This window comes from Phaseolus vulgaris, chromosome 7 (assembly GCF_000499845.2).
Source record: "Phaseolus vulgaris cultivar G19833 chromosome 7, P. vulgaris v2.0, whole genome shotgun sequence".
Classification (NCBI taxonomy): domain Eukaryota; kingdom Viridiplantae; phylum Streptophyta; class Magnoliopsida; order Fabales; family Fabaceae; genus Phaseolus; species Phaseolus vulgaris.
The window spans coordinates 33,071,313-33,084,438 of record NC_023753.2 but is presented as its reverse complement, the minus strand read 5'-3'; the positions used below and the strand labels follow the sequence as shown (position 1 = coordinate 33,084,438).

The 13,126-nt window shown below is 27.6% G+C and overlaps 1 protein-coding gene across 1 annotated transcript; it reads left to right on the top strand.

The window, feature by feature from the left end:
• Nucleotides 1–1,157: 1,157 nt before the first annotated feature.
• LOC137830149 (transcription factor PHYTOCHROME INTERACTING FACTOR-LIKE 15-like) lies at nt 1,158–3,286 on the top strand. The gene is given in 7 exon segments (XM_068637315.1): nt 1,158–1,310; nt 1,422–1,996; nt 2,084–2,185; nt 2,291–2,356; nt 2,461–2,526; nt 2,627–2,924; nt 2,927–3,286. Coding segments are annotated over 6 exon segments (1,071 nt in total). The 5' UTR covers nt 1,158–1,310; nt 1,422–1,567; the 3' UTR covers nt 3,037–3,286.
• Nucleotides 3,287–13,126: the final 9,840 nt, after the last annotated feature.

Genomic DNA, 13,126 nt, shown 5'->3' with positions numbered 1-13,126 from the left:
GCGATTATAAAAATATCAAAAAGTTTATCAAATACAAAGTGAAAATTAATTATATTGTTTTATCAGTTTTAATTAATAATAAAGGTAGATAAAAAATTAATTAGGGAGGCTTATCTGGTTAAATTACCTTCCAACATGTTACCAAAATTATCTCATATATCCAGCTCTGAAAATAGTTATTTGTACGTGGAATGAGGGAAAAGCCTCACCTATTATATTACAGATAAAATAAATAGTATAATATGATTGAAAAAATGTTACTTTTGAAACGGTAAAATAAAAAAAAACATCAGTTTATCAATGATTTAGTTAATTTAATTTTAAAATTATTCTATTTCAGTATAATGTTTTTTTTTTCCGGTTAATCTCTTATATGATTGTCAACCTTATACATACTTAATATGATTTCTTTTTATGCAGAAAGGTTAACACAGATATTGATACAACACAGACACAGAGATATATATAATCTCTAAAATGCAGAACATGGAGATATGTATAATCTCTAAAATACAGGACACGGAGACATGAATCTATATATTATATAATTATAAATTATATAAACTGACAATAAATATTTATGTGCACAAGTATGTTTTATTTTTTTAAAAAAAAAATATTTATTATAACTGGTTTAAAAAGATTTGTTCCTTATTTCTATAATCATAATAAAAATGTATAGAATAAGTTTGAGACTTAAAAAAATAATATATTTATTTTTTTAAAATTCTATTAGAACCATACTAAAATTTTCATAAAATTAATAAATATTTTTTAAATTATGGACGCTTCGAAGTCCTATAAAGTGTCGTCCTATAAAGTGTCGTATATTGTACAAGAGGTCTGTGTGACCTCATTGAAGGTGCTTATTTGGCTTGTTTTAATTTCCCAATTTTCAACTCCTCTTGGTAGTTGCTACCCAACAAATTGGCAATGGTCCACTTCACTCCCTTCACCACAAATATTTCCCTATCTAATCCATTGCTGCCTAACTTCCATATATAATTTTGTGGACATGATGTGACACTAAATCAATTTTACACTGTTAACATGAATGATGAGAAGGACCACTGTAGTTATTATTAATTAATTTCACAGATAATCTGAGTCATATCTTGCTTTTCATCACTTCCACCCTTTCTCCATTTGAATACAACTATACTTCACACTTGAATGATACCTTCTTTATGGTTTAATAGAAAGAATTTGAGTAAGTATTGTTGCAGTGCTAACATTTATTATTAGCTAAGATAGTATAAGTATGCCTGATACGAGGGGATGAGTAGAAGCTCCTCCTATCTTGATTCCATGTAAGTTATTGCTTTGGATTTATTCTCTTTTTTATATTCATGCACTTTTCTGTCTCTCTTTCTTTTTGGTTTATAGCTAAATTGTGTGATTTTGTTCCTGTTATGGTAAAGGTTCCTTTGAACTGGCATGGGAAAATGGTCAGCTTCTTGGGCAGCAAGCAGGTTCATCATCTCCCTCGTCTGAAAATTCAATTGAAGCAATTGATGAAGGTGCCTTCAATGCAAAAAGTGCAAGGTTGAGTTCACTGTACTCTCTCATGGACTTTCCGGTTCAAATGGATTCTGCTCTGGACAATTTACAACCAAGTTCTTATCAAAGTAGTGAGTTTGCAAAGGCTGCTTCTAGCACCAAAGGTCCTGATGAGCATTCCTCAGTGATAAACTCATCATATGGATCAAAGGGAAGCCAAAACCTTTTGATTTCTGATGCATCAAACCTTGTTCCTGATGAGCAATCTCCAGCTGTTGGTCATAATAGTGCTCTCAGTATTCTCGGATCTTGGGGTAATCATCGTAACCAAACCTCAATCTCAGTAGGACTTGAAGCAAAGGGAAAAGCTGATACTAAGTACAGTGATGGAGCCTTGTTAGAATCTTCTTCCCTATGCTCCCTTGCAGCCTCAAATAACAGAAATGTGTGTAGTAGGAAACATGATGGCATTGATTACTCAAAGCATTTAAGTGATGTAAGTGGAATGGTATACTTATTTTCATCTTCTTAGAAAGTATAGCATGGTTATCATTTCTCAGGAGTCTTGATTAACTTGGTGCAGAATGGCAAAGAAGCAGAAGATGTAGTGAAGGAAAAGCCTGCTCGGGAAGGCACCGGAGTGAAGAGAAGTAGGAATTCAGAAGTTCATAATTTGTGTGAAAGGGTGAGGGAGGGACATGTAGGAGATGATAAGAAACAGCTTAATAAATTATGAGGTTGGAGATTATTAGATTAATCAATAACATGCTATTGTTGTGGATGTTTGCAGAAACGAAGAGATAAGATCAACAAGAGGATCCGTATATTGAAGGAGCTCATACCCAACTGCAACAAGGTTTGGACTTTGGATGCATATAATTCCCCCATCTCCTTTTCTGAAAATTGCGCTTGTTTTAATTCCATATATAAACTGTGGTGTCCTTTTTGTATCTTACTTAGACGGACAAAGCTTCAATGCTTGATGATGCCATTGAATATCTTAAGACCCTCAAGCTTCAGTTAGAGGTACCTTTGAAGTCTTTTACGTCCATCAAATTGGTTTTAGGCCTTATGTTAATTAAACAGTCATGTATATGGATATCTTGAGCTCAGTGTTATGCTGCAGATTATGTCAATGGGTGGTGGATTTTGCATGCCTTTGATGATGTTACCTAATGCATCTCATCTTATGATCAAGGCACCCCATTTGCACCAGTTAATGGGAGTTGGAATGGGGTTAAGGCCAGGCACAACCATCCCTATGACACCTTTGCCTGCAATCACTGACAACAGAGCTCAAATGTTTCATTTCCCTAACCAAGTGCCCACCATGCACCCTTCTCATGCACCTTTCATTCCAATGGTTGGAAATCCTTGTACACAAACCCCTCTTGCAACTGGCACAGCTACCAACATGGCTGAAAACCTTCCCAGTTAGCCACTCTATTGGCCTCACTCTCCAAAAACTCATCTCTTAATGGAGAAGCTGAACATGCAACAAAACAACCATTGAATCAGGTTTCCCCTCACCACTAGCCATTAATTTGTACCCTACAGAGAGAAACAATAAAGATAAAAATTAGCATGTCGAAGGCAATTGCTAGAAAATGTCGATTCACATAAATATGGTGGTATCTGATAGTAGTTTTCCTTGCAAAGTGCTTCATTCAGTAACACCACCGTGTTAAGCATGAGCAAATGTTGAAGTAGAAACCGCATTCTATATTTATAAACAGGAAAAAACATATCTTAAAAAGCATATACATAGGACAAACAGTTATCCATAGCTTTCTTTTTGTGGCAATTTACATTGTGGCGGTAGGAAATTAGAATATTTCCAAACTTTTTGATCTTGGATATTGGGTATTGGATCTTGGCCTTAGCCAGTTTGATGATAATATAAATAAGGTCTAGTGGTGTTGTATATGGTAAATATGATATAAATTATTAGTCCTCAAATAATATATGGAGTACACCAGTACATTGTGATTAAGTTTACAATCATATTTTTACTCCTAATTCAAAATCAATCAAATTTAATTACTTCTTCTGCCACGTCTCCACATAACATATATTGAAAGGCTTGTTCTGTTCTGATACTGACTTGAACAAACTACTAATAATCATGTTATATCTTTCTTCCACCCATTTAAATATCTATTTAGTTGGGTCTTTATAACAGTAACTAATTTAGGCAGTTTCTTCCTGAACCCTACATTTTTCTTCCTCTTCCTGCACCCCCAAAATTATATAAATACTAAAACTGACCTTCACCTTTTATTTGTAATCGGGATATGAGAGTGTGCTACGGATTCATCAATCCATAAGTGAATCGTGTTGTTTTTCGGATGAGGGAGTGTTCTGGAAATAAAGTTTACATAAATTGTTGATTTTCATATTGTTAAATCCAGAAACCTAATTTCTATTACGGATTGGTGGATCCATAATGATTTTTTTCAATTATGGATTTATGAATCCAGAATGCATATTTTGAATTATGGATTGACAGATCCGAAATGGTTTTTTTAATTATGGATGTTCTGCATTTTTTATTTTGGATTAGCACCGTCATTCATGTACTACCGAAAGCACCAATCCGGAAGGTTACCGGATGCGCCAATCCAAAATTTTACCGGAAGCGCCAATCCGAAAATTTACTGGATTTCGTAATCCAGAATGCAAAAAAATAAATGTACAGTTTTTATACAGATACGGTTTTGTCTTTGCATAATATTATGGGGGTGCAGGACAAAAAATGTAGGGATGCAAGAAGAAACTGCGACTAATTTAAGATGAAGGTGGGCATAAGAGCACGTTGGGCCTATTGGCTTAGCACATCCACGACGGGGAAAAAAACTGAAAAAACAAGCCCCTTGAATTTGTGTGATATATAAAGTTGAAGAATTAAAATAATTCTTTTTACAATAATTTTAAATAAATTTGGTTAAATTGGGTTAATCATAACCTATAATGGAAGACAATTAGTAAAAACAGATTTGAAGTAGTTAACTTTGTTTACAAGTTTAGAGATATTAGTACATTATAACTAAATTTTTAACATGTAACTTTTTCATATATGTAGAACTAAATTTTAGTCAAAGTCAATATATAGTTTTCTTCTAGAATGAACAAGGGTTGAATACAACAATTGTAATTAATTAAAATATTAGAGAGAAATTACCTTTGTAATTGAATGGCACACTTAAGCACTTCCACAACAATGGCAAAGTTAGAGAAATATAAAGGTGAGCATTGGTGGTGAAATGTGTATTGCATAGAAGATAGGAGTCTATTAAATAGAGATGCTTGTGAGTTTCAATAAATGAAAGTTTGAATTCAAGCTTCATTGGCAAAAAGAATCTTTGTCATTGTGATTATTGTATTCACACCAAAGTGAAAACTGCAGTCATGTGAAGATAAAGCTAGAGAGAAAATAAAGCATTGTTTGTGAGAACTTCATTGGCAAAAAGAATTTATGCCATTGTGATTATGTACCACACCAAAGTGAAAACTGCAGTCATGTGAAGATAAAGCTGGCGAGAAAATAAAGCATTGCTTGTGAGAAAATAAAATTGGTGGTGCACGATCTTGCAATTGAAGTTGTCAATGGTGTGTGAAACTTTTTCATTTGGTGTCTATGCAAAGTTGTATTCTAAATTACACAATCCATAATACAAAAAAATATATATTCTAAATTACACAACCTGGAGTATAATAAAATGGATTTAATGTATTTTGGATTATAGAATCCATAATACAAATTGTAGAATTGAGAATATAAAATTTGTATTTCTGATTGTATTCTGAATTCTATAATGGATTTAATGTATTCTGAATTATAGAATTCAGAATACAAATCAAAACTTATATTTTGGATTGGAGAATCCATAATACAAATTTATATTCCATATTTTGAATTTTATATTAAATAATTTAATTTTTTTTTTAATTTTAGATTGTATAATTTGAAATACAATATTTATATTTTGGATTGTAAAATCTAAAATAAACAATTTTGATATTTTCAAAAGTACGGGAGTGTGAGAAAAAATTTGTCCTTTGGTCATTTCTTCCCAAGACGTTCAAATAAATACAACATAAATATCCAACTTGGAATCTTGTATGCTCGTTTGGGTCGTGCTCCAGTGGAATCAGCAATTGTGGATCAGTGGCCTATCATTGTTTTGATGATATAGACAACATCTTCTCCTAAGGCAAGACAATTTTTGCACTCAATTAATTTTGACTATCACTCAACAAAAAATTTAAAACTCCATTATGTCATTTTCACACATTTATTTACGGATGTCAATATCCAAAAGTGATTTTTATATATTTCAGATTTTGAAATCTGAAATGTTATTTTCATATTTCATTTAAGTTTTTGAATGGTCATATTCAGAAGTGAGTTATAAGTTTTAAATTTTCATATTCAAAATTGTGTGCTATAAATAGTGTTGAGGATTGTAATCTAAAACTCATTTATGTTTGCTTACGAATCTTGACATCCGGAATGTCATTTATTTTGTCCATATAAATTTTCGGATGATAAAATCTAAAAGTGACATATTAATTTTATATTTATATATCCAGAACTTTATAATTTGACTTACAGAAACAAAAAATTTAAATTATTAATGATAAAATAAACATTTCAGATAAGTGTACTGAGTATACATAAGTGTATGTGTATTGAGTATAAATGTGAATTAATATGTTGCGGGGAGAATAAACCCTTCCTAATCTGAGACCAAATATATGCATACTTTCTTTTGAAGGTGTACTTTGAAACAATATTTACCATAAAAGAATTTAATTATTAATAATTTTTCGTACATATGCTTACTCACGTACAAAATAAATTTAAAATGAAATGAATAATTACACATATTGGATAAAAGTTTATTTATAGTTTTTCGTTACAACTTTAACAGTTCTTAACCTTTAATAATATATTATTTAAGTATATTATATACATTAAATGAACATAAATAGTGATTTATTATTTATTTAAATCAATTTTATTAAATATATATAAAAAAATGGGGTGGTGTATTTTAAAATAAACCAGTATTCATTGTTTCTATAAATAATTAACTGCTAAAATTTTTTTTTTCCTTAAAGTAGAATTGACTCAAATATTAAAAGTCGCTTAAACTTGATGTATACAAAAAATACGATCAAAGTTCATTGAGCTTTTCAATAGAAAAGTATCAATGAAATGGATGTATAAATATTTAAATAAATCATTGTAGTTAGAAGTATAAATTATTTTAATATATTATCCATTCAAGTTATTTCGAAAATGTTTTTATTTAGTATTGTTTGATAAAATAATTAGTCTTTAAAATGTACAAAAAGTACTTTTTAGTCGGAAAAATATTGTTTTTGAAGGTTGTTTCTTCCTCCACCTTGATAGTTTTTCTTGACACCCCATAAATCAAGTGAAAAGAACATTTTGTTTTAAAAAAATTATTCTAAATTTTACAATGTGGAAGTGTATTTTTCTTCTATTTACACCTTCCAGATCGTAAAATTTAGAAGGTGTTTTCAGATTAATACCTTTTAGATTATATAATTTAATTTATTTATTTTTAAATATATTATGGATTACAGAATGCATAAGTATTTTGGATCTGAAAATACTTTCCAGATTTAATAATTTAGAAATACCTTCTGAATTTCATAATCTATAATGTATATTATTTTTAAAGAAACTCATTTGAAATAGAGAATTTGAAATATTTTCAGAGAAATACCTTCCAAATTTTATAATCTGAGATTTTTTAATCATTCATTCTTAAAAAAATATAAATAGAATAAAATATATTTTTGATATTTTAAGAAGTATGGAAATAACACAAGAATTATCAAGGTGCAGCCTTGAAGAACAATGTTTTGGAATCAGGCTTCCAGCCCAACTCTACTCTAAAAAAGGCTTTGCATTTTAGAATTACTATCTGCAGCCCTACTACCATTAAGTACATATCCATCATTAAAAAAGTGTAAATTTTCTTAATTCCTTCCCTGTTACTCACACCCCTTTTACACCAGTAAGATGGCAACACATTATTCACTGAATCATTAGCTGATGAGACTAAAGCTCCAGAAAAAAAGCTATGTCAAAATAAGATTTAGCTCATTGAAACTCCTATTACATTGCATGGTTCATATTTATGATGTAATGGGCGATGAGATAGCTGTGTTGACTCCTATTTATATCTCACGAGAGAGAAGAAGATGATGAATTTTTCTTAAATTATTTTCAGCCCCTTTTCTCATTTATTTTATGTTCTTATAAGAATTCAATTCATCTCTCTCTCTTTCTCCTAAAAATAAAGATGAAAAATAATAATTTGATTTAGATGCCAATCTTCCACTTGAGCTTTCTTCCTTAGAGTTAAAGTCAATTTGTAATAATGACTGTTTGATACTCTATCTCTTTCCCTTCCCGTCACCTTTCTCTTTTAGTTTTCTAATTTATTTTATACCCTTTTCCACCAAAACTTTACTATATATGTATATGTAACCTATATAAACACATACATACCAAACTCTAATCATTCATCACAACTCTAATATATACTCCACTCACTTTTTTTCTTATCACCTATTTTAATTTCCCTTTTTTCCGTTATGATTTAATTCACACTACATAAATATCACTTTCATCTTATTTTCAGGTTTTTATTTCATCTATTACAAGAAAAATTTATTTTAGCTCAACAAAAAGCGAGAGCTAATAAAAAAGAAGTCACTAGTAAGGGTGACGTGTACTTAAGTTGGACACAAAAATAAATATCAAATATTGTGTCCATAATGGAGACCTTTAACTCACACTAAAAATTATTAAAATAATAATAATAAGTTAGCGTCTAGAACGGGGACACAAAATATATGCAATGAAAAAAACAAGTGAGAATAAAATTAAGTCTAAAATGGAGACACAAAGCATATGCAATAAAAAAAATAAATTGCAAAATGATATTGCGTCCAGAATTGGGACATAAAGTGGATGCAAGTTAATATTTTATTACATTTAGCATAGGTCTAGGCGACACTAATATTTGTTTTTCAGGTAGTGTCCCCAATGACGACAATTTACTAATATTTGTTTTCTCACGTAATGTTTTCAACGACGACGCTAGGTTTAATTATTGTTAGAGATCTCACATCGACTAGAGATTAAAATATTTCATAATATATAAGTGGGTGCAAACCTCACCTTATAAGCTGATTTTATGAGGTTGAGTTAGACTTAAAGTCGACTTTTTAATAAAAATGGTTTCTATTATATTAATAAAAATTTATAAAATAGTTTCTAAATTGGTATCTAAATTAACTACCTAAGTTTTAACTACTAATATTTTAGATTATAAATTAGTCTCTAAAAAACTAATAGAGAATAATTTAGAATATAAAGTAGTAAGTAACTAAAACCTTAGTAGCTAATAGTTAGATACCTATTTAGAAATCATTTTATAATTTTTTATTAATAATAAAAACTATTTTAGATACCAATAATTTCTTTAGTTTATAAAATGATCTCAAATTTAATCAAATAATAATTAATTATTTTGATCTCTAAAATTAATTTCTATTTAATGATTAGTCAATATTATTAAATATAACAAGGCTTTAAATAAAAATTAAATAATATTACAATAATCAAAATTAAAAGATTAAACTAACGGAAAAAAAAACTTACAAATATAAAAATTTATAAGTTATATATCCATAACATCTATTTTTAGAAGAAGGAAGAATATTTGGTATTTATGCTTCTATTTTTTTCCCACTTAAACTTATGTTTCCATCTCTCTAACAAGTAGCATCTTGTACGGTACAATAAAATGATAGTGAGATTGTTTGAGCCAAAAAAATGACAGTGAGATGAGATATGTGTGTGAAAAGGAAATAATTAAGTGGAAAAGTAATGGGCCGTATTTGAGTAATTGTGGTGTGAATTGGGTTTATGTGATTCATAATCAATCAGATTCAGATTTGGTGCAATGAATAAGAGCTGGAATTTATTTAAATTATTTAATTAATTATGTCTTGTAATATGAGGGGATTGCTTATAAGTGACATGTGCATGTGCTAATGTTGCTTTTAACGTTAATGGGCCTTCATTAAGTGGTCTACAATAGGGGTCTTCTCGAATAGACACTTCTAAGTCGCATAATTTATTAGTACTCACATGAACATGGGGTGCTTCCTCGAATAAAACCTCATTTTTTTTATATATATCTTCATCTTTTACATGTTAATTAACATCATGTAATCTACTACACCCCAATTAACCTAGTTTATCTAAATTCTTTACCATTTTCTTTTCACACAATTTTCACTCTCTATTTACTGCCTGAAATGAAGCTATTCGGAAATAAAATGATGTATTATAATATAAAAATGAATTGAACTGAAAATGAGAAATTATTAGCAATAATAATGAGGACTAAGCAGAATGTGTGATGGTTGATATTTCTTATCAATTGGTTGTGATGGATGGATTAGAGAAAGTGAAATGAGGGAAAATGGTGGCACCTGTCACTCATTTGTTTTCAATGACACATAAATGATGCCTCTTACGATTTCAAGTAATATGTTGATTAGAATCTACAAAAGAGTTTAATTAATTGTATTTGTGACCTCCCTTTACTTAAAACCAGTCCCATCACTACCTAAACACCATCATCTTTTTTTGTTCTCCTTATTAACTTACTCATTTTTTATATTCCTCATTCAAATTTAATGCCCACTTTTTGTATTATTTATAAAATATCTCCATTCTTATTATGATTTTTAAATACTAAATATAAAAATAATTTGAATTAAAGATTTTTAAAATCAGTTCACGCATCATTTTATATTAAGGTGGGTTGGAGTTCAGAGGAAAACACACATTTAACTATTCAAAATTTATTTGGTTAGCTTCAATTTAAGTTTTCTGGGATCAACTCAAGCTAAACCGATTTGGATATTTTTATTTTAAAAAATATTTCATAACATTGAGTATATCAGAAAAGACTTAAATCACGAATATAACTAAAAAAATATAAAAATGAATATAATCTGATTATATATAGGATAACAAACAAAAGAGTTATAATGACATTTATTGTTCTAGAAAGAGAAAACATTTTTTGAGAGCAAGGGAAAGCTATAGATTGTTAGATAATATATATATATGGTGGAAATAGCGTGCAATAATATAAAGAAATTCCAAACAGATGAAGGAATTCGGAAAGAATAATGAATAAAGAAACAAACAATGTGAGATATTAGTTAGGGATTAGTAGTCAAAACTTTGAATACGGAAAATATATCAATGGAGAACATGATATGACTTCAAAAGCCTTCATATATACATCCTTGATTTGGGTTGGATTTTGTTAGGTTTGATTTAATATATTTGGTTTCACCTATTTAAATTGTAATTGACATGATGAACTGATTCAAGTTTTTTTGGGTTACATTACTTCATGTTATCTATACATTCAATCTTGTCAATGATTTAATATAAGATTTTTTCCATATTAATATGAGTTTTTTTTATGACAAGTGTTCTTTTAAAAGGCAATATTTTATTTGAAAGGTTGATAAATATTAATATAATTTTTTTATTGATAATAAAAAATAAAATTAATAAAAGTACTAGAGATATTCCATATCATATATAAAAAATCTTATAGCAAAATATAGTCGAGTTCACATATCTATTTCATAATTTCATCTCATAGTGCAACAATTGTTTAACAAAATATTGACCGTTCAAGACACAAAACAGGGATATAAACAAATGGGCTACTTAGTCTCTATTTACAAAAAATACTACATTTCTTATATATTTATTACAAAATACATATGCAAAAAGATTACACTAAAGAGTGTAACCAAATGAGTTAATTCCATCAAGAATGATTCATACTCTTACATGTTAATTGAAACTTCAAAATACTTATATGAACAAAATGAATCAACAATTGTGTTGTCTTATAGATGTCTAACATAAAATGAGAATTCTCAAAAGAGCTAGTTCTTATTTAAATTTCTTTCGTGTTTTAAATATTTTTGTTTGAAAAAATTAATTCAAATTTCCTAATCTTTAAATTGGTAATTTGAATAAGATAATTTATTTTATCCTATATATTATACACATATTTAAAAATTAAAAATTAAAATTTAAAATAAATTTTTTAAAATAAAATGTGTAAATTTAAATATTTAATAATTAAATTTTAATATAAAATAATTTTAAATAAACTATAATATAAATATCGATACTTTTTACAATAATATATATAAAGGAAAAAGAAAGTAAAAATAAAAAGAGAAGAGAAACGAGAAGAAATGAATAAAGAGAATAAAAGAGAAGCAACTTAAAAACACAAAGAAGGAAAAAAGAACGATAGTGAAAAAAATATATAAAAGCGATAAATATATAGAGATGAAAAGACATAAAAGAGTTGAGAGAATAATGAATGTGATTTTTTTTATTGTTTTTCAGTAAAATTTCAATTTTTATTTCAATTTTAAGCAATGAAAATATTTTTATAAATTTATAGAATTTCAATTTTTTATTAACTTTAATATCTAAATACAAAATTTAACCATAAAACACTTTAATTTATAAAAAACAAGATTTAGCTCTTAAAATTTGTTATCCAAAATAAAGCATTACAGGAATTTCTGAATGAAAGATATCTGCACAAGGAGAAAGTGTGTTTCAGCATGATTTAAAAGAAAACTAAAATGTTGGTGAGAGGAGGAAAGCTCTCAATATATATATATATTATTTTTCTTGTGAAAAATCAAACATATTACATATTTTATTTATAATAAATTTAAGTTTATTACCTAAACTAAGACCTGTTTATATAAATATATTAATTGCTTTATTGAATTCAAATTAAAAATATTATTTGAAAAAAAAATCATTAAATGAAAATTAATTTTAGAGAGAAAAAACAATTAATTATTATATTAACTGAAAATTATTAATATTTATTATTAATAAATAAATTTTTAGTATTTAATTAAATATCAACTTTATAATTTAATTAGTTGGTAGATAAAATTTTGGAAGTTAAATATTATTTATTAATAATAGAAATTATTTTAGAGACTAATAACTTTCTTAATTTCTAAAATAGTATAGTTAATATAATTATTAATTATTTTTTATTTTTATTTAAGAATTTTTTTATTAAAAAGGGTTTGATTATTTTAATTATGTACTCTTATACATTAAAAATAAAAAATTCAACTGCATTTTGGGAATAAGTAAATAAATGTGATATTTGTACATGATAAAATATTCTTTTATAATTCTTTTACATTAATATAATTGATGTCAAAGGAATATATATACACATTCTTATTCATGTTTTGATAATTTAGTATACAAGTTTATGCAGTTGAATGAATGACCTATATCTCTCTAGATTTAACATTTTTTAGCATGATACTAATTTTCTGACTCATATAATTATATACTTAATTAGAGTGAATGTATGTTAATTGATGAGAAGTCTGTACAATAATACACTATCATATATGAATTAAACAATATTTGTGTAAGATTAATAAAAATATATTATTCATTATATCATTAAATGTCTCA